The sequence below is a fragment of the Mus musculus genome, chromosome 9, assembly GCF_000001635.26.
Source record: "Mus musculus strain C57BL/6J chromosome 9, GRCm38.p6 C57BL/6J".
In the NCBI taxonomy this organism is placed as follows: Eukaryota; Metazoa; Chordata; class Mammalia; order Rodentia; family Muridae; genus Mus; species Mus musculus.
The window spans coordinates 119,011,688-119,038,807 of record NC_000075.6 but is presented as its reverse complement, the minus strand read 5'-3'; the positions used below and the strand labels follow the sequence as shown (position 1 = coordinate 119,038,807).

Genomic DNA, 27,120 nt, shown 5'->3' with positions numbered 1-27,120 from the left:
GTCCAGCAGATAAGACCTGAAATGGCTATGTGGTGTGTGGGAAGGCTGCAGAGTCTGTAGGGCGCTTATTCCTTATCTATCAGAGACAACAGCCAGGTGCAGAACGTGGCATTTGATTGACTTGATGACATGAACCTATTTACTAATTTAAAGGGTCTCACTATGTAGCCCAGGCTGGCCTTGAACTCAGAGAACTCATTTGCCTCCAGTGCTGGGATTAGAGGTGTGTACCTCCACACCTGGCAATGTAGACATAGTTAGCTGTAAGGCAGTCTGACTTTATTTTTACCATTCAACCGAATATAGTTTTTCTCCCCTTACTATAAGGGGAGCTACAGAATTCTGGGCTTTAGAAGATGGTGTTTTCACAGCTGGGCGTGGTGGCGTACACCTTTAATCCCAGCACTTGGAAGGCAGAGGTGAGCAGATTTCTGAGTTCGAGGCCAACCTGGTCTACAAAGTGAGTTCCAGACAGCCAGGGCTACACAGAGAAACCCTGTCTCGAAAAGCCAAAAAGAAGAGGAGGAGGAGGAGGAAGAGGAGGAGGAGGAGGAGGAGGAGGAGGAAGAGGAGGAGGAGGAAGATAGTGTTTTCATTGCAGGCTTGGGTGAGCCCAAGAAGCATGTGTGTTTCAGGGCATGATCTGGCTTGGTGTGGTGATCCTGGCTGATCTCTTCTTCCTGGAAGAGCCCAGTATGAAGCAGAGGGCACCAACCCCTGATCTAAGAGCCATGCCATCCTGGTGAGCAGGCACCAAGGGTGGCTATGCTCCAGGGAGCTGTATGTTGGGAGCCTTCTTGACTGGGCTTCTATGGCATCTTTCTGAGGTGGCAGAGCTGATGGTCCGATGGCAAGCCATTTCTGAATCACTTTATTCATTCTTGTGGAAGATACACTTCTGTTGAGGGGTTACCCTTGAGTCTGAGAGGTCATACGGATCTGGGCAGCTCTGTGACATTGAGGACTGACTGGCAGTGCCCACTCTGGAGAGTCATTGTGCTGAGCACTTGCCAGGCCTGAGCACGGGTCTAAGCACTGAGTCCTCCAACACTCTCAGGAGAGAGCAGTGTCCCTGTCATCTTACTTGTGGATGAAGAGGGAGGTTAAACAGTCATGTTGTCACTAAGTGGCTGAATCAAGATCTGGAAAAAAAAAAAAAAAAAGAAGCCAAGCCCAGAGTGCGCCTGAGCCCATGTTTCAGAACTGGCATTTAGGCTGCAGCTCAGACAGAGCCTCTAGCTCCTCCCCTGGGATGACTTACTGCATTCTCAGGATGGAAGATGTAGGAGGCAGGAGAATTGTCCACGATGATCACTTTGCTCAGCTCCCGTCCCAGGCGACTCAAGTCCTTCACATAGTTCCCACGGTGGAACACGCAGGATTCTCTGAAGAGTCGGGCCCGGAACACACCCCAGCGGTCCAGGAGGTCGGCAACAGGGTCTGCATACTAGAAAGACAGAGTCTCGGTGAAGGCGAGGCACCTGGAGGGGCCCGAGACTGGGACCTCCTGTGCCACAGTCTCCTGTGTGTTGAGATTGCGGGCTGTGGTGACTCACCACATCAGGCTCTGACGTTTTGTTTTGGTGCATTTTATTAGATTTGGAAAGAAAAAAAAAAAACCCCAGGTCTGGCAAGCTGTAAATTTTGGCAGCTGCCCAGAAGAGGCTAGAGAAAAGAAGTTAAGGAAGCTGAATGGGGGTGGGGGTGGGGTGGGGGGGGGAGGGGGAGGGAAGCATGCTCTTCTGAGCATTCAGAAAAGCAGACAGAGTTACAAGCTGCAAGAAATGGCCTAGCATTCCTCCTTGTTTTGGTGCATGTCTGTGTATGTGTGTGCACGGACATGTGTGTGTGTGTGTGTGTGTGTGTGTGTGTGCGTGCGTGCGTGTGCTTGTGTGCATGCGTGGGGAGGTCAGAGGTCAGCATCGGATGTCTTTCTCTATTGTTCTCAGCCTTATTTTTTGAGGCAGGGTCTCTCCTTACACCCACAGCTCATGATTCAGGTAAATTGGCTGTCCAGCAAGCCCCAGGGTCCCCGCTACCTCTGCTGCCCCAGTGCTGGACGGCAGGGGCACACGGGCTTTCTGCTTCCCTGCTGATGCTTAGCAATATTTATACCAACTAAACCTTCTTCTCAGACATACTCGCCTTTCACTTAAAAATTCCCATTGTCGCGTACGTGCACGCTCACAGGTGCACCATGATGTGCACCCGTGGGTCAGAGGGCAACTTCAGGGAATTGCTTTTCCCTCCCACCTTTAGGCAGGTTCCAGGGACTGACCTCAGACGGCCAGGCTTGTGTGGCAGGTGCCTTGAGCCGCCTCATCATCTCGTCAGCCTCTTGGACCACTTTTTAAAAAGGCCCTGAAATAACTGGAAGCGTTTTATGATTGTGGTATTCCCTCTCTACCTGTGTCAGAAAGCACTGCATTCTTACAGTTCTCTCCCACAGGATCCATCAGAAAGTTCTTATCAGTTTCCTCTCCAAAAATATCTCGACTCCCACCTTTATTTCTAATGCATCTTCCAGGACCAGGCCTCCTGACTTGGGAGGCTCCTGTTTCCTGCTGGGCCTCCTGTCCTTGCCCATTTACCTCACAGCTGTCAGCGTATCCACTGGAGGACATAGAACATCCTACCCCAGGCCTACTTAGAACTCCCACGGTTTGCCCACTGCCTTAGGAGTAAACACACGGAGGCACACAGCACATCTCATCCCATCCCCACTTCCTCCTGCAGGCTTCACTTGAGGTTTGAACTCAGCAGTGAGGTCAGAGCGAGGCACACAGCCAGGAAGCCCCAGGGCTGGCAACCCCTTCAGGGAGGGAGCGGACACGGAGGCTGAGTCACGAAGGCCACAGTAGAATGCACTGTGGCTGGGTCCTGGGAAAGTCCTTCTGGCTCTAAGGAATCCCAAGGGGAGCAGCTTCATCTCTTGCTGACCAGACAGCTTAGAGCACTCTCTGAGGGATGGGCGAAGGGGCATGTGAGCCGTCTACAGAAGGTTGACGCGGATGGAAAAAGAGGGTTCCTTTTCTCCTCTGCGACCGTCAGTGTGGCAATCAGCCTTTGGTTTTTATACTTTTTATACGATTAAAAAAAAACCTATGTGCATGTGTACTTTGCTTGCATGTATGTATGTGTGGGCGTCATGTATGCATACAGTGTGTACAGAGGCCAGGCAAGGGCATTGGATCCAATGCCTGGAACTGGAGTTACAGACAGTTGTGAGCTGCCATGTGTGTGCTGGGGATTGAACCTGGATCCTCTGCAAAGGTGGCCAGTGCTGGGCCATCTCTCCAGTCCTGGCGATCATCTTTTAGGTTAGTGTCTAGGGGCTCCTGGCTTGCAAGACCGGGATGAAGACTACAGGCACCGGACACGGGGGTTCATCCTTTCTCCTTGGTGCCCTACTAAGCAAGAGGGGCGAATGAACCAAAGGATGCATGACAAACCAGCAGACCATAGCAGTCTGAGAGTCGGAGCGCTGTCCCTGCAGGCCCCAGCAGGAGGCGGGGAGGCAGTATACAAAAGCTGCTGGCTGAGTGCTGAGCTAAACTCATTAGCCAGAGCTGGAACCCCGACCACCAGTCCAACCTGACCATTGGGGCTGGAAGGCTGAGGCCGAGCTGGGAACTGGGTTTGGCTCTGCAGGCAAGAATAACTCTGAAGCAGGGCTAGAGAAACAGATGGTGGGGCAGGTGGGAACAGCCCAGGAAGAGCGGCCCAGACAAGGATGTTTAAGTGAACACTGGGGACCCTGCCTAGGAAGAGTTTTCAATCTTGCTAAGGAAAAAAAAAAAAAAAAAAAAAAACCACAAAAACCAAGCCTCAGTCCGGCGCTCGGGTGCAATCTTCCCGCTCGCTCGCTATTTGGCTGCTTATTACTTCAGGTTCCTCAGCATCCCGGAGCGGCGTCACGAGCACCACTGAAGCTGCTCACGCAATTAGTCTTGACACCACTGGGGACGACTATGTTTTCCTTGAGGCCGTGTTCTGCTTTGTGTACATGAGATCAAAACCCAGGCTCGGGATCACTCGTTAGCAGCTCCCATTGAGGCTGGCTGACGACGCTGGTGGAGCAGAATGTGTGGCTCTTGCCTTGGTCAGCATAGAGTATAGACCCAGCCAGGAATGCCCCAGCCAGCAGAGTGGGGCTGAAGACCTGGGGTCGAAGATCCAACAGGCAGATGAGGATGGGTGCTATCCCAGGCAGGCCGTGGGGGAGGGAGCTGCTAGTGGCTCCCGGAATTCTGCACACCACAGATCTCATCTCTGGGGCCACTCAGAGTTTTCCAGGTACCCATGAAGACCCAGGTGCCTCTGCTAAGTGGATTGACTGACTCTGCGAGAGTCACGGTCGGCACAGAAAGGATTTGGGAGAGCGAGCTAGGGTCTACTCCGCCTGCTTTCAACTCACCTGTGAAGCCTGTCTGGATGCTATTGGTGCTTATGATGGTAAATACTGAACATCAGGAGTGTTTACCCTGCGACAGTGTCCATGGCAGTGCCCAGAGAACAGTGAGGGCTCAATGAACGTCTGCTTGATGGGAATCTGGGGCTGTGCTGAGCCGTTCACATGGGCCATTTCATTTAATGAACTCTAACAGGCAGATGGAATTATCCCCAATTAGACAAGAAGAAACCAATGTGCCAGAGGTAAAGGAATTTACCAGAAACCATTCAGCTCCCAAGGCTATCAGAACTCCCAACATTCTGTGCCTGCCAGTGACACTTGACACCTGCCTCTTAACTTGTTCCTCCCTGAAACCTGTGGCCATCAAACACGGGGACACAGGGACTCTAAAATCTGGCTGCTCTTCAATGCGTGAGGGAGACTCCCCCACACCTGCATCCATCCACAGTCACAATGGACGGGTCTTGTGGTTTTGTCTGTGGATAACTGGTTTCAGGTGGCTGCATAAAGCAACTTCATGGAGCATTTGTTCCAAATGCTCCCAGTCACCATGGTAACCAGAAACCTCTCAGCCTAGCAGTGTGCACATGGCCTGCATCTATCGCATCTGGGGTGGGAACCTGTCACCGTAAAAATAGCTTCCTCCACCTTAACAAAGGGCTCTTGGCAGCTTGGGGGGTGTGGTGGAGGGTGGAGAGGTTGGGATGACGGCTGGGAACAGGACGCAGGATGCAGGACACAGGATGCAGGACGAAAAGGACGCACCTTGGCCAAGCTGGCAGTAAAGAGCACACACTCAAAGAGCTGCCCCATCCTCTGGAGGAACTCGTCCACGTGAGGTCGCTTCAGCACATACACCTGCGGTGGGAGGAGACAAGAGCTGTCAGTCATAGCATCCAGGGACAGCGTGGGCCTTGGAAGAACTGCCAAGGGGCCCTTCTCCTGTTGCCAGGCCTATGTACGATTTACTGAAGCTTGCACTAGGTTCTGCGTCTCAACCCTTGTAGAGAGAAAGGAAAGCCGACCACGTCGTCAAGGTTCTTGAGTATCTTCGGAGCCAGTAAGCAGAGCACAGCTGTGCCATGTCCAGTCGCAGTTGCTCATGCATCCACTTGGCACTTGCTGAGTCAGCCCCTATGTGGCCACAGGCCACAGCCTAGGTGCTGTCCTTCTGGAAGTCTAGGACTAGCTGCGGCCTCCAACTCTGAACATCCCTGCCCCCTGGGGTTAATGCACTTGAAAACTTTCTAGTGGACACCATGGAGGTCACCCTGCTTGTGTAGGGGTACAGAAAGCACTTCACATGGGTAAGGGGCTGCTTCCCACAGTTGGGCTCTGTGTATCCTTCTGATCAGACCAGACAGGCCTGCGAAGCAGCTGGTTTCACCTAACACCCAGGCTGCAGTCTCTGGAGGCTAAAGGAATGTGTAGGAACTGGAAGAGAGAAAGCAAAGCCAGGGAGAGGCAGTGGGCAGAGGGAGGGACCAATTAAAACTTGAGTAAATTCCACTAGAAGTTAGCTACATCTTTAAAATAAAACATAATTACCAGGTCTCAGCGCTGTGCTCAGTTCAGCTACAAGGCTGAATTGGAGCCCCCAATCCTCTGGAGACTCGTGTGGTGGGCCTTGCCGGCTCAGCTCACTCAGTCTTGAGCACACACTGACAGAAATTAGTGAACACAAGAAATCTCACAGTGGGGTATTCATTCAAGATAATTCTCCCTTCCAGAGGGCGTCTCAGAAAGCAACATCTGGCCTTGACCTTGAATAAAGAGGAGCTCACACGCTGAGAGAGAGAGAGAGCTGAGCCTCCAACCCGAGCAAAGTGTGAACGTGAGGATCGGAAGCGTCACAACACTTGGGTTTGTGTTGGGCCAAAGCCTGTGTCCACAGCCAACCATAGGCAGTGAGAGAAGCCCTGGAGGCTGCTCAGGGAGGAAGCAGTTAAGGTAAAGAGCTAAAGGTAGCAGTAAGCCACAGGGCCTCTAAGGGCAGACAGAGCAGGGGAGGGGGCTGCGGAAAGGGAGAGGAGACACAAGACTGCACCCCATGCAAGGAAAACACACTGCAGGACAGACTTCCTAGATGGAAACACTGCTTTGCAGCATGCCAGGAAAAGGCGCTTCCTAGGGCAAAGACCTGGAGAGAAAGCGGCTGGCTAGCTTTAGGAGTGGGTTGGGGGTCTGGCTCTGCAGCTGAGGGTGGAGAGAGGGGCCAGAGGAATATAGGTGGTCTATCCTGGGTGCCACCAGGATCCTGCTGAGCTGGGGTGTTGGGCTAGGCTGAGGGCAGAGCTGTGTGGCTGTAGCAGCTGCAGGACCTGCTTTGCTCATAACACTCGTTGTTGCTGGTGCCAGTGACTGGGTGTGGCCTCCGGTCCTGAGTCTCCGGGAGGACTGCTTGGCCAGCAAGCTTGGCTACAGGCAAAGGGTTGGAGATGGACGGGGGAAACTCTGTTGTTGCCGCCTTTAGCAGAAAGGAGGTTCCTGGGCCCAGATGCCGGCGTCCAGGCCCGCGTCCCCGTGCAAGTAACCAAGAATAGGCCCCTTGGGACCTGCACAGCCTATCCTGGATTACTTGAACGAGGCCACGGCCTTCGCCAGGGCCTCGGTCCTCCAGCTTTTGTACCTTCCTTCTCTCTGGAGTTTCTGCTCCCAGCCCTGATGCCCGGGGTGTCTACTGCCAAAGAGAAGGGGCAAGGGAAGCCGGGGTGGGTCCTGCACTCCGGACGTGCTTGTGGCCACGTGGTGTGAAGAATTATTTTCTTGGGCAGTCCTCCTGAGCCTCACCTCAAGGACTCTTCGACTTTAGACACAACAACCAGCGCAGAGGTCCTAACTGCATGGCGGGGGTGGAGTTAATTCAGTTGGTGCTTTGTGAATGGTAAGTGACCAGGTGCCTGAAACCTTCCCAGGTCCTATGTCCTGTAGGACAGGATAGAGAGCTAGGTGGGGGTAAGGGAGACAGGGGGAACCAAGTCTAAGGAAAGAGCCCTGGCTTAGGAGTCAGGAAATCTTATCCTGATGATTGTCATATATAACCTTCTGTCTGGGCAACGGAATGGCTAAAACAGCTGATTTCACAGCCCTGGATTGTTCTAAACTGCACTCAAGAGTTAAGGAGCCTTATTGGCATCGTTAAGAAATGACATCCTGTGTGGCCCAGGAACCAGGAAATGTCTGTCCCTTCCTGGGATATGAGGCCAGATACTCTCCCCTTAAGGCCTTGAGTTTGATGGGGGAGACAGTCTGTCCCATCACTCCTAAGAAACATGTGGCAAAACTATATCTACCTTAACCTCCAAGGCGAGCTTTTCTACCATGTTTCTAATGTATTCATAGACGAAGTCATTTCCAGAAGAGCTTGCTGATGACGAAGAAAAAATAAAGAAGAAGCAACTCCCCCAAACAAACAAACAAACAAACAACCCCAAAACAGAAAACCCCAAAAACCGGAAGAAGATTGATGCCAGCTGACGATGACAATTTATGCACAGCACCCTGCTGGTCTTAACACACCCTTCCCCTTTGCTCTGGGTTGAGTATTTGCTAAAAAAGACACTGGAGAAAACCACATGGGCAGAGAAGCTCTCACGGGAGCAGTTGGCATCAAAGTGGACATTTTTCCCAAGAATGCTCCGTCAGTGGGTGACTGGTGGCATTTTCCTGTTGCTAGGAGAAGCCAAAAGCAAATGCATGATGAAGTTGACCAGATGTCAAACCCGGCCAGCGGTGGGGACAACTAGGGGATTGCACAAAGGCTCCTAAAAGTTGAAATCAAATCAGAGATCATACCTAATATTTATTAACAGAAAAGGGTCCTCATAAACACGGTAAAAAGCAAATGCATGCATGAGGCAGAGAATCATTCACAGTATTTTTATTTAGCTTTTGAGACAGGGTTTCTCTGTGTAGCCCTGGCTGTACAAGGACTCGCTTTGTGGACCAGGCTGTCCTCAGACTCAAGAGATCTGCCTGCCTCTGCCTCCATGCCTGGCTTACTATACTTATTATACAAAGTTTGTTTCCTGAAGTTAGAATAAAATGGCCACTGAAGTGAGAATTGAAAAAATGATGTTCCCAGGGAGTGTGGTTACAAGAAAATGCTCTCTGGAACTGCAGGCTAACTCTGGTTCCTTACCTGGTGTATGGTTCCGTCGATTTCAACAGGAACAATGAAGTCAGCATTACTAATGGGCTAGAGAGAAAAGAAATTGTGATTAATACATATGAAAGGAAAGAGAAAATTGGAAATTGTAGCAAGAAAGAAGCTTGCCTGGACCAATGTTTTGACGATGGCAGGAAATAGTTCACAAGGATGCTGGCAGAGGCCTTGGGTCCTTGAAATAAACATGTAGGAAGGAGTATTTCTTCCTGTCCTGAGTGTCCTGGAGTTCCAGCATCTAGCCCAATCTCTTGGACACCTGCCTGCCTCAACTGCAAAGGGTGGCATAGTCTGGCAAGAGAATGGGGCTGCTCAGACTCCAGCCTGGAGCCCAGACAGGATGGGGGACGGGGGGACGGGGACGGACCACTGATGGCCACCAGGGGGCAGAGATGAATGCCTGCTGGCCAGTTGTCACTACCACTGGAAAAGCAATTTGTCCTTGGACTCAGAGTGTGGGCAGCTTGGCACAGGATGCTCAGAGGACAGAGCCACAGCAGGCGGAAAGCCAGATGCCACAGGCGAATATCCTGGGTAGACATTCCCCTCTGGACTTCAGCATCTGCTCCTCAACTGTTATGGTGGTGGGTGCGATGGGTCCCCACGGCTCCATCAGGCCTCAGGCCCTGCCTGGTGGCCTGGCCTGGTTTCCTACTCTGGGATTGGAGGACGGCCAGCCTAACTGCTCTGTTCTAAGAAACACAAGACAGCTTACCTACAACTTCACAGGCATTTAACCTAACCCTTGGTTAGTATTAAACACATTTGAAAAATAAAATATTACCTCAGCAGTCACAGTCATTGAACAACGGGCTCATAAGCAGTTCTAAATGGAATCCCACACGTTAGAAAACTTAACGGAGAGGCTCAAAAGAACTGTCACCCTGCAGACGTTAGGGAAAGAGCGACTTGGGCATATGGTGGCCACCGGGTGGTGAAGGACATGCAGAACCTTTGGTCAGACTGTAAACCGGGTCTACATCTAAGCCCCTCAGTGCACCACACATTTCCCTTGACGTATACACTGAAAACTGTGGACTGCGGTAGACTAGACCCGCGACTAAATGCTCAGATGCGGGAGCGCTACTTAAGCCCGAAGTTAATGTTTCCAGGACAGGAAGGCGAGGGACGAATTCAAAATTTCATAATGTTACCACCGAAATATAGAATTACGAAAATCAGAGAAAACAACTGAAGAAGAAGTTGTCAAAGGCTTTGGGTTGTGAAATCCCTCTGCACGGGGTGAAGTAAGAGAGGAGAAATGGCTCCTAGCTTCCAAGTGTGGTCGTGAACTCCCACGCACTGCGTGATGATACCACCCTGAAGCCGGAGCTTTTCCCGACTCCACGAACTCGGGAGTCACACGTGAGAGGGGTTCACGGTGGACACATCCCCAAGAGACTTTGAAATGCTCAGAAAACATTAAATATCATGAGGAACATTCCACTTGCAAAAGCAGCCTGGTCCAAGCCCACAAGATGGCTCAGCAAGGAGACATAGCTCAGTGCTACACAGGGCCTGGTGACATGCGTTGATCTCTGGAACCCACGGTGCGAGGAGAGACCGGGCTCCTAAACGTGTAGTGTGACCTCTACACACATGCTGTGTCACCCACACATCCACACTCAGTGCAAAAATAGAAAAATAAAACAAAGTAAAAGATAATTTTAAAAAGTAGTGAGGCCAGAGAAGAAATGAGGGAGTTTTATTTACAGCTTGGGGAGGCCATGCCCTCTGGTCAGAGACACCAGTGCTGCCAAGGCCTGGCCTTGGAGCCAGGAACCCTTGGTAATCTTGGGCAGCTTGTCCGCAGCTGCTTGGGAGGGCACTCTCTATGCTGCGACAGAAGCTGACCCCTGCTCTGAAAGGCTTGATGCCCCCAGTTGCTTGTTTCACAGAAGGGAAATGTTGCAATGTCATTTAGAACCAAGCTTGCACTCCAGGCCACTGTGGCCCCAGGAACACAATCCTGGAAGAGCCAGGCCCTTGGAATGCTGGGTAATGAGGTGGTCCTACAAGCCTCAGCAGCTAGAACGAGGTCCTTTCTCACTGCTAGGTTATCTATATTCCCAAGCCCTTAAAGATGGCCTCCTGGCCTCGTGCTGAGCCTTCGTTGAGAAGATGCGAGGTAAATCTAATGATTCTTCTGCCTGATGACCTGCCAGAAATGACAAGGGCTCACGCTGAGACACTCATCATGGGTGGAGCCAGTTGCATCTCTCAGCGAAGTAAGAGGCATCCCAAGGCAGTGGGGCATGAGGAACATATTGAGACTGACCAGGGTAGAATAGTTTTATTGACAGGGAATAGTCCAGAAAGATGAGAACCAAGCTCGTATGCCCCCTGCTTCTCCCCAACACACCACTCACCCACATGTGCCAGCATTTGTCTCTTCTAAACAACTCTACTTGTTTGGAGCGGTGAATTAACAATGTAGCCACTGCCGCTCCCTCCCGAATGAGATGGAGCAGGGATAGAGATCAGAAAGCCCCTGACTTTCATTTTCACATAGTTTAACCACAGCTCCGCACCCACTGGGATGGGCTGTGAAGGTGAGCGCTCTGTCAGCTGTGAGGGCACAAGAAAACCCAGCATGAGAATGATCAGAATGGACGCCCAGGCCACTCGGATGCTTAACTCTGGAAGGCGTCCTTCCAGTTGGACATTGTTCAAAAATTGATCTGGGATCATTCCCAGGACAGCAGGGCTACCAGACAGTTTCCCACATTACCCACCATTGTTCAAAAATTGATCTGGGAACATTCCCAGGACAGCAGGGCTACCAGACAGTTTTCAACATTACCCACCCGGTGCACCACCCAACAAAATGCACAATGCTCCAGTTCCTTCAACAAACGTCACATCCTGGTGCCCTGATTGCCTGTGCCACTTGAACCTAAAAGCATTTCTACAGGGCTTAGAGTGGGGAAGCCCAGATCTCAAGGAAACGGTGAGATCTCAGAGACACTGGCAGCCCAGCCAATGGGCTTCCTCAAGCCAGTGACTTAATAATCAATTATTGCAGCCCATATTCACCTGGGTAACAGGATAGGTCTAACCGTCACCCTGAGTTCTTGGGGTGTCTTCCTGAGGAGTCAAGTTATAACAAGCAGTCACAAGCTTTCACCCTTTCCACGGGATGGTGATGAAGTCACATACACCCCCAAGGGATACTGCCTGTGGGATTTACCTTAAACGAACTGTGCACCAGGGTTTCGTCTAGATCAATGACCACACATTTCTTTCCATAGTCGAGCACCGTCACCTCTGGAAGGAGGTATTTAGCTGGTGGCTAAAGGAAGAGGGAAAAAAAAAATCAATATTATAAGCTCAATGTAGGAGTCTGATTCCCCAACACTAACCTAAGGTCCACGGTGATCACATTAGTGAGGGTATGAACAAAAGCAAGCACTCAAAGGCCTGGCTAAGCTTATCACACGGCTTTATTAAAAGTAGTAACAGGGTTCTGCAGTGGAAACTCTGCCCCCCTGAAACAGTGCCTTTCTGTGACTACCGTGAGGGTCTGTGCTCTGGCGTCAAGTCTGAGCTTTCAATATCACGGCAGACACATTATTTTTAATTAGCTGAGATGATAACACCTCCACGTAAGGTAGATGCTTATCAGCTATACCCACAGTAAACCAGCCAGGGTCCTTCTTGGCATGCATGAGGTGGCTATTAATAATAATAATAATATTAATAGCTATTATTATTATTAAAATGGATTCCATCAGAATCTACTTGTAATGGTTATTTAGACTTCATGGGCCTTTTTCCTGGGGTTGTATTTTGCCTAAAACTCACTGTAACCTCTCAGGAAACTTTGGAGCTAGGTTGGACCTGCGGGTTTTTTTTTTTTTTTTCCCTTCAATGACTGGTATTTTTATTTATGTGTTCCTGCTTGTCTGTATGTGTGCTTTGTGTATGCAAGTGCCTGTAGAGTCCAGAAGAGGGCGTCAGACCTACTGGAACTGCAGTTACAGGTGGTAGTTGTGAGCTACTATGAGGGTGTGAGAAATTGAACCTGGGTCCTTTTGCAAGAGTGGCGTAAACGCCTAATTAATGAGCCGTCTCTTCAGCCCCCATGTCAGGCATCCTTAATCAGTAGAAGAGAAACTGTAGACGCACTAACCAGTTGCACTTCAAGTATTAAAGTTTAAACTGGCACCCGCGCTGCTGTGGCATGAAACTGAATGGATAGGACATCTGTGCCTCTTAGATTGAGTTAGACTCCAATCCATGTGCTGTGTCCACCAAAGAGTCTTTACAGCAGCTGACTGCTGTCTTGTGATGGGTCATAAAGAGCTAATACACTGCTCTGTAATTTCAGCCAGCCTTCTCTGTTTTGAGTATTTATTTCTTTGGGCTCTGCCTCATTCCAGAGATAATGTGAAGTATTTTAATTGACTGTGGTACGTTCCGTGCCTAAAGTTAACTAGTTAATTTTTTTCCTGCAAACTGTTTAATATTTGATTCAAAACAAAACATAATTAAATATCTAGACTCAGCCACGGAAGAATGAACAGCAGAGTTTTTCAAGCAAGAAGAGCAAGCCTGAAATCAGGAGTATTTCCTTTAAAGTGGCTGATACTTCCCCCTCTGAACGGCAGCTAATAAAAAATCAACTTTAAAGCTGGGCTGGGTGGTGCAGGCCTGTGACTCCAGCAACTCAGGAAACTGAGGTAGGAGGATAAACAGCTCAAACCTTGTCGAGGCTACAGAGTATAGGGCTCACTTGGTGAACTTAGACCCTGTCTCAAAAAGTAGGGCGAGTAATAGGATAAAAGGCTGGCGTGTGGGAGGCATTAGGTTTAGTCCCAGGACTGAAAATAAAATTAAACTTTAGCTAGTCCAACAGTGACTGCACACCACAGTCGGGAGGCTAGCGAAGGAAGCAGGCACCATGATCACCCAGCAGAGGGGCTGAGCAAGAAGAGCTGCTGCACAAGGCCATAGGCAGCCCTAACTCTAGGATGCTCCCTGGATTGGTGTAACTTTCCAAATCATGGAGACAAAAAGGCCCAGAAGGATCTATCTCTCACAGCTTTAACTAAAGCTTGCTCTTCCTCCAGGGCCCCCTAGCACCAGCAAGGGAGGTGGGATGTCCCCTGGCAGCTGACATGGAATTCAGGGACTGAGGGGGGCTGTTTCCACCATTAAAAAAAAACGGAGTCAGCGGGTTACTAGAGAAAAATCATTAAACTTGCAAGAAATTTTGTAGATAAACATTTTATCTTACAAGCAGGGTTGAGATTTGTTGGGTGCAGGGAGAGTCAGTCCCACAAGTGAACATAAACAAGAGATGGGCAGTCCCCAGCAGTAGGTATGCATGTGACCGGGATAACATTTGTTTTGACTTTATCACACTATCATGTAAGACAGATACAGTCTCACCGTGAAGAATGTGGACAGGTGAGAACCTTTCCTTTTCTAGCCATCCCACCAGGCCCCCGACCCCCTATGTTCAGCCTGCATCCCTCCAGTCCACCCCCCTTGCTTTACACACTACTAAAGCAATGCTTATAACTTTAGTCGTTTAAGTTGCTAGCCTGGAAAACAAGCCTCTAGCAATTCTACCCCTCGAAGATCTGAAACCACCAAGGATCTGCCCAAAGGGGCTCCGTGGTTTTCCGAGCCCAAGACTAAAAATGGCCTCCTTAGCACACATGACCCACACTTCACAGATGTGAGCTAAGAGTAATTAAAAACATAGATGTCCCTGAACCAATGATGCACGGAAAAGAAGACCAGGTGGGTGAGACTTTGTTACTCGAGCTATTGACTTTCCGGCAGAGGGCAAGGCCAGGCTGAGGAGCTGTGAAGGAGAGAGGGCCCCACTAAGCCCTTGCCATTTTCCTAAATGCACACAGCTTCCCCAGGAACCCATGCTAGAGAAGCGTGAATTCACCAGTCTGCCACCATGACCTTTGGAGAGCTGTGCTCTTGGCATTACACTGACACTGTAAGACCACCCCAGGGCTTCGTTACTTAGCTGGTCTTGAATCATTCACTCAAAGAGTTAAGCAAATCTTTGAGTGAGGGCTTCATAAAGCTTAAGGTCCAGAAAAATACCCGTTACATCAGGAAGGGCCTTCCATGTTGACTGCAGTACTGTAAGCTGAACCTAGGGCATCAGCCATGTTGGGTAAGCACTCCATCAGTGAGGCACACCCACCCTCCACTCCATCAGTGAGCCACACCCATCCTCCACTCCATCACTGAGCCACACCCACCCTTTCTTGACTTTTAAAACAAGGTAAAGTCTCACTGATGTGCCCAGGCTGGCCTTGAACTCACTCTACCTCGCCTCCTGAACTTCTGGAATTAGACGCCTGTACCATTAGGCTAGTCATAAAAAACAAAACAAAACAACCCAAAACAACTTTTAGCTATTTATTATCATTATCATCATTATTGCTGTTGTTACTGTGTGTGGGTTATATGTGGGTACCTATATGCCATGCACGTGTGTGTCATGGCATATGTGTGCAGGTCAGAGGACAATTCTGTGAAGTCTTCTTCTATCTTTATATGGGTCCTGGGTTGTCAGGGTTTCTGGGAAAGCTCCTTGACCCTCTGAGTCACCTTGCTGGCCATTTAGCCCTGGCTAGTCTGAAACTCTCAATCCTCTTGGTGTTGGGATTACACACCCGGGCCACTGAGTATAATAAGAATGTACAAAGTCACGTGTACAAATGAATTTATGAGACCTGCAGGGTGGGGCAGAAAAATGGAAGTGGGGGTCAGGGGGAAGAAGTCATCATGGCTTGTTGCTTAAAGTTTGGGAGTGATACTCCAGTTTTATTAGATGTTTTCAGCACAGAACACAGGCTGGTTGACAACTCAATTCCTACCTCCCCTTTCAGAGATTTAATGGCTCTGCTATACCGCACAGTGTGCACATATCAGTGAGACATGTGACTTCATCCAGAGTGTGGGACAACAGGGCGTGGGTCACAGACCCTGTGGCATCTTTCAAGGGGACACCATCTTCCCAAGCTTGTCTCAAGCCACTACCACTCCACGAATGTGAACTTCCCAGCCCCTGCATTTCTTCCTGTCGGACTGTAACTAAAAGCCCACGAAGCTCCCAATGAGGAAGGCTCTACCTGCCAGCCCAAGGCTGGGGGACAAAGCTACTGAGGAGGTCATTCCAGCGGTGTGACAAAGATGACGGCTCAGTAAAGGCTCAGGGCAACTGAGTGGCCACCGGAATAACATGGCAAGCCTTGTAAGTGGATGAAGAACACCGGAGCAGATCAGAAGAGAACATGGGTCATGGGTCATGGCTATAGACTGGGCAAATCTTTCTAAACACAGAAACAGGAGTCAGATCATTACATTTACCTATAAAAGATCAAAATTTCTTTGTGGCAAAATTTCTTTCTTTCTTTATAAGCAAGGTCAAAAGACACACGTGATGCATGTATGTGTGTGTGTGTGTGTGTGTGTGTGTGTGAGAACACAGAAAACAAGTGTGGGGTTGGTTTTCTCTCTGTCATGTCAGTCCCAGGGAATCAGACCCAGGTCATCAGCCTTGGCCACAGGCACTTTCACACTTCTCAAACATTTAAAAAAAGAGTAGACAAGATAAAACCTAGGTGGACAGTGTAGAAGCAAGGTGCGCAGCCAATGAGAAACTGTTCATATTCATTGATCAGTAATGCCAGTCAAAGCAATAAATCGACAGCATTCTTTACTTTTGGATGAGCAAGGGTTTTAAAAGCCTTTGAGAACTAAGTTTGGCAAGGGAATGGGGTCGTGTCAGAGGCTGTCTCTGGGAGCATAAACTAGCAGGTTTTGGAGGGCAAGCTGATAACTAACAATGTGGAATATGCTGTTGGGCCCCATGTTTTCAGTTAGGACTGGATTATAGAGGTCCACGCACACACACATACTCCCACGACAAAAGCTCGAGAACATACGCAGACGGCAGCCGAGCAGACGCTGTCAGTGCTATGCGCTACAACGAGGTGAAGTGCGGATGCTGGTATGTGGAAGGCTATTCAAGGCGCTCATGACCCAGCGAGCCGCTTGCAGAATGGTGGGCGCATCGCTACCTCATGTGTGCGAACATGTATGTGTTTCTCTGGAAACTTTCTGAGAGGGGGACGTCACCTAAGCATCTATGATGCTTACAGTAGGATCGTGGGGGCTGATGGGAGGACTTTTCCCCTTTCATGTTAATTTTTTTCAGCATTTAAAATTTAACTACTGGCTTGAATTATTGTTGAATAAAAGCTCAAAGTCTGAAACTTTTGCACATGAGAAGAGACCAGCATGTAAATGAGAGAAGCAGGGGTGAGGCCAGAGGCGGGGCGGGGCAGGGAGGGGAGACGAGAGAACAGCTCTGCACCAGCAGTTGCCCCGGGCACCTGTGGCCTTAGACTTCTCTTGCTCTTTATTTCTGGAGAAGTCGTTATGGAGACCAAGGGAGATCTGGAGGCTCCCCTGCCCAGCTAGGCATCTAGCCCTCTGATACAGCATCCCCAGTTTCAGTATTTCCCAGCACCCTCTCTGCTCCAGGAAGAACAGGACTCTACCGAAGTGACCTGGGCCCTTGGGAAGTCAGTACAGATTTTACCAGGCGTGCTGGGATCTACATCTCAGGTCTGAACCGAGCCCAGATGCCCTTGTTCTCAGCCTTGTATGCTGAGCAGGCAGTGCAGGTGTGGCACTGCCCGGTGGAAGGAAGAGTTTTCCTTCCTTATCATTTAAAGATGCAAGTTGGGGCTGGGGATGTAGCTCAGTGGAGAGTGCTTTTTAACCTGCACAGGCAATTCCCGGTGGGGGTGGGGGAAAGCATCAACACAAAGACACAAAGTATCTTCAGCCTAAAGAAACCAGTCCCACCGGTCACCTGACCTGACCGACCTTCTGACAGCGCCTGCCTGCAGTTTATTGATGCAGTGCTGAGATAAATTACACAAAGAATCTCCTGGCTCCCATTTACTTTACTCGGGAATTCTGCATCTTTGGGGTAAGGGCTGTTGTCCTCAGCAGGGTCTGTATGGGTCACAGATGTTGTAAAACATCTAGCTTTACAGACAGCCCATTGGTCACCTGGGGAGATACTGATATTGGGGAAGGGCTGCTGCCCTCTATCTAATACACACACATGTGTAAGAAAAATGTGTGAGACTACCTTTATGAAGGTTAGAGGAAGCCCCCTGCTATGGAGCCGCTGGGTACCATGGTCAAATGGCTAACATGCTGACCTGCCTGAGCAGACTAAGATCCAACGAAGCCCACCGCTCCTAGGCATGGCCAATAGAGAATCAAAGGTCTCGAGGAAAAGAAAATGGGTGGCCTTTTGAGCCACTTGCAAATGACATGTGCTACCAAAAGCTTTCTTGGGCAACCCAAACTCCTAAGACCCACTCTATTTGAGGTAGGGCGGCTGCATTTCCTGAAGGTTCCAGAAAACATGTCAAAGATACACAAACAGATCGGAGTCCCATAATCCAAATCAGAGAATCTTCATAGAGCAAGAGGCCAATTCACAGGCTGTTTTAGAGGCTGATCGCTTCCCTGAGGATCTGGGGTTGTGCCCAGCTATAAAGCTCCTCAGGGACATTGTTTGCCGTATGACCTGAGGATGGAGGTGCTGCTGGCTGAGCCGGGGAGGTGGGGGATATGAGAGCAAACGGGATGGGCAGAGGCTTAGGGACAGAGGTACGACTTCTCTTTGGAATGCAAGGTTTTCAAACATAAGTGGGGTGGTCTGGTTGAGGCAGGGCTGCAGGCTGGCTTGCCTGAGGGGTGGGCTGGATCCTGCAAGTTCAAGGAGTCTATGCGGCAGGATGGATCCTCTCAGCACTGTTCAGTGAGCCAGAATGTGCAGTGAAGAAGCAAGCTGGGGTAATGAATGGTGCCCTCCTGTTCAGTGGAGCTGGGCCAGTGCAGTATGGGGGCGGGGTTCAGGACCTCAGTTTACTGAAAGTGGGGTGGTTCTTCCTGAGAGGGTACCAGGGGGAAGTGGGTGGACACCGCTGTTGTCTGTTGTTCTCCCAAGAACAGCAGTCCTCCATAGCTCAAGCGAGCTCTGTTTCTCAGATTTTTTTGTTTTCTATGCAGAATATGCTTGTTTATACCACACAATAAAACCCAACAGAAGCGAGAACATTAGCAGACTTTCCTGTGAGTAGGCATGTGCTTTAAGAGAACTGGATAAAGATACATACGCTTGGTACGGGAATGACCTGCCTCTGGTCACCCTGAGGAGGAAAAGAAAAGAAAATTACTGTCAGGTTGGTAGAAAAAGGGATTGCATTCTCAGAAGAGTGTTAAGAATATGTGCGCCCCAAGGGAGGGTCTCAACCAGCCTCAGTCCAGAATACCAGCTATTGGAAGCCTGGCCCACAGAAACAGCTCATTGTATCACTGATGAATGTTAATGCAAGAGAAAAAAATTGTTTCATTCATTCTCTTGCATTTTCTTTTCTTCTTCAGATGGCCTGATTGAGAGATGTACTCTTCAAGTCTCTGACTAAAAGATTTGTGCGAAGATGTGTCCATGGTTACCAAGGTGTGAGGTCACCAGCGTCAGGGTCTCCTGTGAAGGCCAAACCTGATGGCAAAGGCAGGCACCTCTGGGTAGCTCGGCTGAGACCTGTATGGTCACCTGATTGTCTCTGTTCTCTAGACATCACCTCTGTGGTGTAACTACAATTCCTCTTTTCTCTGAAGACAACCTCGATAAGTCCTTCCTCTGCTAGGAGGAGGTCCCTCTGGCGTCTCTCTATGATTCTAAGCAGGCTCTATCAGGAGAGCTCTGTGGCTCTCCCATACAATAGCACACACTAATCAAATCCTGGTGTTCAACAGCTCCTGCAGGGAACTTCACTTCAGAAGCTTCTAAAGGATACCATTCTCAACATCTGGACGCAGAAGCAGATCGCTGCCGTCAGTGGGGGAGATACAACCCGACGCTCCCAAGTCTGGGCCCCTTAGAGCAGAGATGCTGAGCCAGACGAGTCAGGTGAGGATGACCTCTAACTGGCTCAAGAGCATCTCTGGTCTGTCTCACCAGGATGTGTCCCAGAGCAGGGACAGATCTCTAGGCATTGCAGGGGCTCCTGGAGGCAAAGACACGTAGGAAGCCCTGTTCCAGCCAGAGATCAGAGTCCCACTCAGTCAGCCTCAGAAACACCTGTCACGAGGTGAGCATGTGTGTGGCAAGACCAAGGAAGCACAGCAACGAAAACATAACGTGTCCAGCCACAGGCATGTGGGAATGAAGACGGCACATGTGTGTACACAGACATGCGTGTGTAAACGTGTATATGAGATGTGTGTGGGGGCTGGGTGTGAGGGCAAACACATGTGTACTATGAAGAGAGTGTGTCTTGGGTTGGGGACAGCAGGTGTATGGATGGAATATATGCATTTATGTATATAGGGTATGTGTGTGCAGGGTGTGTATATGGGTTGTGTATGTGTGTAGGGTATATGTATATGGAATGTGGGTGTATGGTATGTGTATGGTATGTGTGTGTATATGGTATATATGTGCTATTGTATATGGGGGTATGTGTGTATGTGTTTAGGGTATGTGTGTTTGGGGTTTGGGTGTATGGTGTGTGTATATGGGGTATATGTATAGGGTGTGTGTATTGTATGTGTATGGTGTGTGTGTGTGTTATTGTATATGGGTATGTGTATGGTGTGTGTGTATGGGGTGTATGTATATGGTGTATGTATTGTGTGTATATGGTGTGTGTATGTGCTATTGTATATGTGTGTGTGTACTGTTGTATATGGGGGTATGTATGTATGGGTATGTGTGTATTTGTGTTTCTGGCAATCTCTTTTATGATGCCTTACTCTTAGGGGTCCTCCATGGTCACCACTATTGGAGTCTTCCAGGACGGACTCCTCTTAGTCTCTGGATGCTGCTGGTAGAGCTGAGGTGGCCTGGTGACTGTCAGCTTAAATTGCTGTTGCAGAAGCAGGTTGATAAAGGTCCTTAGCCTTCCTTTTCCCAGGGTGAAGAAAATACTCAGGGTGGATGGTGTCTGAGCAGTGACCTGTCCCCTTCTGTCCAGGGCCTTCCATCTTCTCTGCTGTGCTGACCGAAGAAAGGCAGGGAGCCCTGGAGACTCCAGGAGTCAGGTCTGGAATTTATGTGGCTTAGCCTTGTGTTCTGTGGGTGCTGGTGGGGTTCAGTGTGAAGGGCAGAGGGTCCTCTGGAGTCAGCTGCCCACAGGGTTCCACAGACCATGCATTTGTTATGCAGATAACACCCCACTTTAGATTTCACTAAGATAAGGAACTGAATTCTTTAAAAAAATCTGTATGTCTATTTTTATTTTATGTGTACGGTGTTTTGCTGGCATGTCTGTGTATCGCATGCATGTCTGCCGCCCTTGGAGACCAGGAAGAGGTCAGATCTCGTTACTGGGGTTACAGAGGGGTTGGAGCTGCCACTTGGGTGCTGCAAATCCAAGTCTAGGCCTCTGGAAGAGCAGCCAAGTTTCTGAGCCTTCTCTTCAGCTCCCCACCAAACTAAATTATTTAAAAAGCCATTTTGGCAAATGTGAGTAGGGGCAGCCCATGAATGAACAGGAATTCTGAGTGAGCCTAACGCTAGCTCCCAAAGGAATGCCTTTAAAAGGTGTTTATCTCCACAGCAACTGACGACGCCTGTTCCCGTCACTGAAGGCACTTTTCCACAGCGAAGTATTTTTTATTACATCTATTTATCGATTTGTTTATTTTGTATGTGCTTGTGGGAGTGTGGTACCCTGTATGTGTGGAGGTCAGAGGACAACCTGCAGGAGTTGGCTCTCTTCTTCCACCATGTGGGTCCCAGGGATGGAACTCAGAATGTCGGGTTTGGTAGCCAAAGCTTTCTCCTGCTGAGCCTCCTCACTGGTCCCCACCCACAGCAATGGCTTTTAAGCAGGGAGAGAGAGAAGTGTATGGAGAGAGCAGCTTGGAATTGAGGATACGAACTACAGTGGGCTCTCAGATGTTCCCCATCGCTATACACACCAAGGCCTGGCACCTGCTGGGCAAGCTGTCTTCCAGGGGCTTCTTCCTTAAGTGTTTCAATTCTTTATATTTTTTTTCCTTCCATTCAAACACCTATCCAGAAGCTCATAGGAGCAAGCAGACCAGAGTCTTTCAACCATGGGAATCCATTTTTATACTCTTTTGGGTATCTATGTAAACAGTGATGTCATCTACAAGCAAGGCTAAATTTATAACTTTTCCATATTTATAACAACGTTCATTTTCCAGCTTTATCCCACCAGCCAGAACCTACCCATGACTCGCCTGTGTTGTCTGCTGTTCATTTTCGGAAGACAAGATAGCTTTTTAATCTTGATTTGACTGTCGTTTTCTTCTTGCAGCTGGCCACATTTTTGGTCATATGGAAGGATGGCTGGGCTGTTACATGCCATGTTTGACCCTTATTCACTGTAAATGTCTTTTCTGTGTTTAATGCTTTTAAAGGTGATTCATTTTGATTTGTGTGCATGGGTGTGGCATGTGTGGATGCCCGTGGAGGTCAGATGAGTGCATGTGAGCAGCCTCACAGAGATGCTGGGAACTGAACTCAGGTCCTCTGCAAGACCAGCAAGCGCTCCTTTACCCAGTGAGCCAGCTCTCCAGCTCCTAACATATCTGACTGAATTCTGCTCAGTCTGATACTAATGCTGCCTTATCAGGAAGACTTCCTTGGTCTGCCTTTGTGTTTGACATTATTATGGAAACAAGTAACTTCTCACTGTGACAGGCATTAGCCAGTCTCCCCACCCCCCTCCCGCCATCCCAGCTTCTCTTCTGGGTACCTGAAGCTAGGGATAGCCATGTGTCTGGCTTCAGACACTAGAGTCAAAATTCATTTTGCTTCTGAGTCAAAACCTGCAGGGGATCGTGACAGTCAAGGAAGGCAAGGTGCTGGGCTATCCTCCCTGAGGTCCAGGAACCTGAGAAGATGGGCTGCCACACCCAGCAGCTCACAGGTGGCTACTGAGCCCATGGGAAGTGGCTAGCCTAAACTAAGATATGAGCCAAGAATAAGATACACACATTAGTTCTTGAACTGGGAAGATAAAAAGGAAATGATCTCAGTAATAGTAGCCTATTGATCCCGTGTTCTAATACCTTGGGTATATTGGGTTAAATAAAATAGCATTAAAATTCATTTCATTTGTTTAAAAATATTTTTTTTGGAATGTGACTAGAATGATTTAAATTAGACTTGTGACTCACTGCCTCTCCACAGAATACACAGCTAGCCTATGACAAGTAATTGATGAGGGAAAAATAAACTTTTTTTAAAAAAAGATTTATTTAGCTGGGCAGTGGTGGCGCACGCCTTTAATCTCAGCACTTGGGAGGCAGAGGCAGGTGGATTTCTGAGTTCGAGGCCAGCCTGGTCTACAGAGTGAGTTCCAGGACAGCCAGGGCTACACAGAGAAACCCTGACTTGAAAAAACAAAACAAAAAAAAGATTTATTTATTTTATGTATATGAGTAAATCGTCTCTGTCTTCAGATGCATCAGAAGAGGGCATCAGATTCTGTTACAGATGGTTGTAAGCCATCATTTGGTTGATGGGAATTGAACTCAGGACCTCTGGAAGAACAGTCAGTGCTCTTAACCACTGAGCCATCTCTCCAGCCCAGGAAAAAGAAACTTTTTAAAAACTCTTCAAACTACCCTTAAAAATTAACTTTACATTAAAAAAAAGATTTATGTGTTTGTGTTCCTCTGTGTGCATGCATGTATGTTTGTATGTATGTATGTATGTGCATGTATGTATGTATGTATGTATGTTGTGTTCCTCTGTATGCATGTATGTATGTTTGTGAACCATATGTGCAGCAGAGTCTGTAGAGGTCAGAAGAGGGCACTGGACTCCTGGTACTGGATGGCGTTACAGAGGGTTGTGAGCCAGCACGTGGGTGCTGGGAGCTGAACTGGGTTCTCTGCAGGAGCTCTCATCCATTGGCCCATCTCCAGCCCCCTTAGGTTAACTGTTCTATTTTGTATGTATATGTGTGAGGGGTGAACACCTACGTGCCTTTGCTTGTAAGTGTGTGGCAGTCAGAGGACAATCTACAGGAGCCAGGGCTCTCCTGCCATACAGGACAGAACTTAGGTTGTCAAGCTTAGCAGCAAGCACCTTTATCCACTGAGCCATCTTGCTGGCCCCACTTGTATTGTTTTAGGCCTCTTAGGTTTTGAGGTAGTCACTGAAGCACACCTCCACTCACGGTGACTAGCCTATCTACTCACCGGTCAGTCTTCATTTTGGCTGAGACAAAGTCCTGGGTTTCCCGTGAAAGCAATGACACACATGGCTGGTACCATCCATTCCACTTCTGTGAATGTAGATCCTGTGTCAGAGGCTTGGCACTTAGAATATGTGACAGCTAGGATGGGGCAGGCACAGAGACCAGGATGGCCGAGCAGACAGATGTCCAAATGGAATTGTTCGCTGTCTGGGTCTCTCCTGTCATCACGGGATCTAACCCAGCCTGGCACCTGCCTGACGCAGCCTTTGCAGTGAGAAAATGACCAGTTCAAGCTATTGCTTGTGAATTTTCCTTTACTTCTTGCCCAAATCATTCCCATCTGATGGCAGGTATACTCTTGGTAATGGTGTCCAGCTGAATTCGCCAAAAACCATCTGATGCGGTCTTGGTCACCTGTCAGCAGGATCTGGTTCACTCGGCCTGGCTCTGAGCTTTCTTTAAGCTATGCTTCTGTTTATTCTCAGCAGCCGTGGAGAAATTATGATCTGAACTCAGATATTCATGCTTAAAGAGCATCTCCCGGCCCAGGGCTAGGAGGTGACACACACACTTTCCGCTCTGTAGCTGTGCTCCCTCCAGTAACCTGTACACAACTTGTAGAGTCTTCTGTTCTTTATTGTTGCTGAGGAGAAGTCTGCCATTAATACAATGGCTTTCGCTGGAAAAAACTCTGTGTTCTGGTTGCTTGTAAAACGTGTTACTTTAACACAGAGCTTCATCAGCACGCATGCTGGCTTGTGCTCTGCTTAAGTCTCCCAGTCCTTTGGGGGAACCAGTGAGCTCTTCAATGGCAGGTGCAATCTGTCTCTTTCAGCTCAAGAAAACACACAAGCAAACAAAGAAACAAAAAACAAACACAGACAAAACCTCTACTTTTTCTTCTGGCGCTCCTGTTTGCCGGCTCCTCTTCCTCCCTCATGATTTCCATCTTTGTGCTTCTAGTTTGAGTTCTATTTCTTCCACTGGGTTTCCAGAATTTGCTTTTAGTGCTCACGCGTCGCTGCTCTCTCCTTCTCCCTTGTTTTCTGAGGTTTTATGTTTAATACTGGGGAGATTTGAATCCTACAAGTCTCGTCTGTACCAGGATGGCTTCTGAGTTGTCTGTGGAGGCCGGCTGTCCTGAGTGTCCTGGAGGCTGGCTGTCCTGAGTGTCCTGGAGGCTGGCTGTCCTGAGTGTCCTGGAGGCTGGCTGTCCTGAGTGTCCCGGAGGGTGGTTGTCCTGAGTGTCCTGGAGGGTGGTTGTCCTGAGTGTCCTGGAGGCTGGCTGTCCTGAGTGTCCTGGAGGCTGGCTTCTATCGTTCCAACTGTTTTCCCCAGAAGGAGTCTCAGGTGCTAGCTTTTGAACATGGACCTCTCAGCTGAGGCACATCTTTCTTTGCTTGTGCAAGGCTGTGTGTTCTGACAATGGCTGGCCACTCTGTCTGTTAGGATCTTTGGGGAATGAGAAACCCCGAGAAGCCCAGAGGAGCCCTGCTTCCATGGACCAGCAGAGGCAAAGGAAGCGCCACACTATCAAATACCAGGGTACAGGGAATGGAGTCACTCAGTCACCAGCACAGCTCCTCCAGGGTCCACCATAGCAGTGGGATGTTTAAATCCTTCCCCAGGGTGTCCATGGGCCTCTGTTGGTGCTGACATTTCAGGTGTCTTAGGACTCTACAGAAGACAAGCGTTTGCCTTGTCTCTTCCCAGTCTTGCTTGTGTTTCCTGCGGTGTACGGCAAGCTTCTGCTGACGGCCCTGCTCCCAGCAATCCATCTCCCAGGCCTGCAGATACTGCACTGATGCTTTAACGTGGGTCGGAGCCCTGAACCCAGGCTGTCAGGCTTGTGCACAAGGCCTGTGCTTCCCCAGCCTCCTCTCCAGCTCTACTGCAAGCATTTCTTTATGTGAATAATCGTGACACATCACTCTTCGGGATATGTCATTTTTAACCAAGACACAGCATTTAACCAAGCCATCTAGCATGGTATGGCTGTGATGTAGCTCTTTTAACCAACTATCTCTTTTTTTTCTTTCTTAATCCCCTTCTTGAAATCATTATGTGTCTGAGAATGTACCTCATTTGCATCCCAGAAGGCTAGCTTTGTGTGTGTGTGTGTGTGTGTGTGTGTACACATGTGTGTATGTAGGTCAGAGGTCTGCATCAGGTACCTTCCTAAGTCATTATAAGCTATGATAGATAGTGTCTTATTGTTCATTCAAATTTTGTACATTCTTAATGACATTTTTTTTTCCTGTGAAATAAAAATGCTTTCATCAACAACAGGCATACTCTAAGATTTTGACTCCGTATTGCCAAATGTCCGCTTGGAAATGTAAACCAGTTAGCATCCTCTTTACCTAATGCTACATTGAAGCCTCCATTCCTACTCCAAACCCTATGTTACCTATAAAAACCTCATAGTCAGGGGAAGGATTGTTTTAGTTTCCACATTTAGCCACTTCAAATATTTTTCCTGTTTTGAGCCATACATCAAAGGGATCAGACGTCTTGATGACCCCACACCCGACTAGTTGTCTATTTTCCTTATTTAAATGTTTAGCGTGTGTGTACATGCATGAAAGCCAGAAGAGAGCATCATATGCCCTGGTCTGGAGTCGCAGGCCTGAGAAGGAAACCCTAGCCCTCTGTTAGGGCAGCCAGTGCTTGCAACCACTGAGGTGCTGAGCGTCAACCCAGCGCACGGCTTTGCTTCTTGTTATCTGTTTATACTGTGTATTTATGTTATTTGGAACATAAAGCTCTTTGACTGCCCCTCTGCAGTCTTTAGTCATGCTCCTGGTGGCTACCCTCTTTGTCTTTCTCAATGCCTTTTTCTGTTTGCTCTACCTGGAATCCGATTTTGACGGAGATTAATGTAACCTGGTTTCTTTGCTTGTCCCTGGGTGCTGTCTCTCTGTTTATTCTTATAGTCTTACCTGTTCTGAGTCATTTTGTCTCAGATGTGTCTGTCAGACAGCTCATGGGTGGTTTTGGGTTCTGACCTATTATGACAATCTAACACACACACCCCAGCAAACACTCTATGCCGAGCTGTGTCCCCAGACCTTCCACCTTGCTATTGTTAAACAGATATTGTTGTCACTCAAGGAAGTTAAGGTCAATTACACTCATTGCGTGGTCTTCTCTGTCTCTGTCTTATTTTGCCAATTCTATGCCTGCTACCGGTTCCTTTTAAAATTACATTTATCGTGTGTGTATGTGTGTGTGTGTGTGTGTGTGTGTGTGTGTGTGTGTGTGTGTAAGCTACAGTGTGCATGAAAATG

The 27,120-nt window shown here is 48.8% G+C and overlaps 1 protein-coding gene, 1 long non-coding RNA gene and 1 other non-coding gene across 5 annotated transcripts in view; 1 reads left to right on the top strand and 2 right to left on the bottom strand.

Annotated features, from left to right (window-relative positions):
- The window catches only part of Ctdspl (CTD (carboxy-terminal domain, RNA polymerase II, polypeptide A) small phosphatase-like), a 117,584-nt gene that overhangs the window by 5,312 nt on the left and 85,152 nt on the right, over positions 1-27,120 (bottom strand). For 2 of the 3 annotated variants that reach the window (NM_133710.3, XM_006512263.1), the window contains exons 3-7: positions 18,764-18,796; positions 11,770-11,871; positions 8,556-8,612; positions 5,180-5,272; positions 1,262-1,447 (exon numbers count right to left, since the gene is read on the bottom strand). In NM_133710.3, coding sequence (NP_598471.3) covers positions 1,262-1,447; positions 5,180-5,272; positions 8,556-8,612; positions 11,770-11,871; positions 18,764-18,796 — 471 coding nt within the window. The remainder of the gene's footprint in view (positions 1-1,261; positions 1,448-5,179; positions 5,273-8,555; positions 8,613-11,769; positions 11,872-18,763; positions 18,797-27,120) is intronic. The other variant, XM_006512262.3, reaches the window with a different exon arrangement.
- Positions 6,923-7,012, bottom strand: Mir26a-1 (microRNA 26a-1). Its single transcript, NR_029742.1, has one exon. It is a non-coding gene; the product is annotated as a microRNA 26a-1 (primary transcript).
- Positions 13,098-15,958, top strand: Gm33645. The gene is made up of 2 exons (XR_379994.3): positions 13,098-13,261; positions 15,446-15,958. It is a non-coding gene; the product is annotated as a predicted gene, 33645 (long non-coding RNA).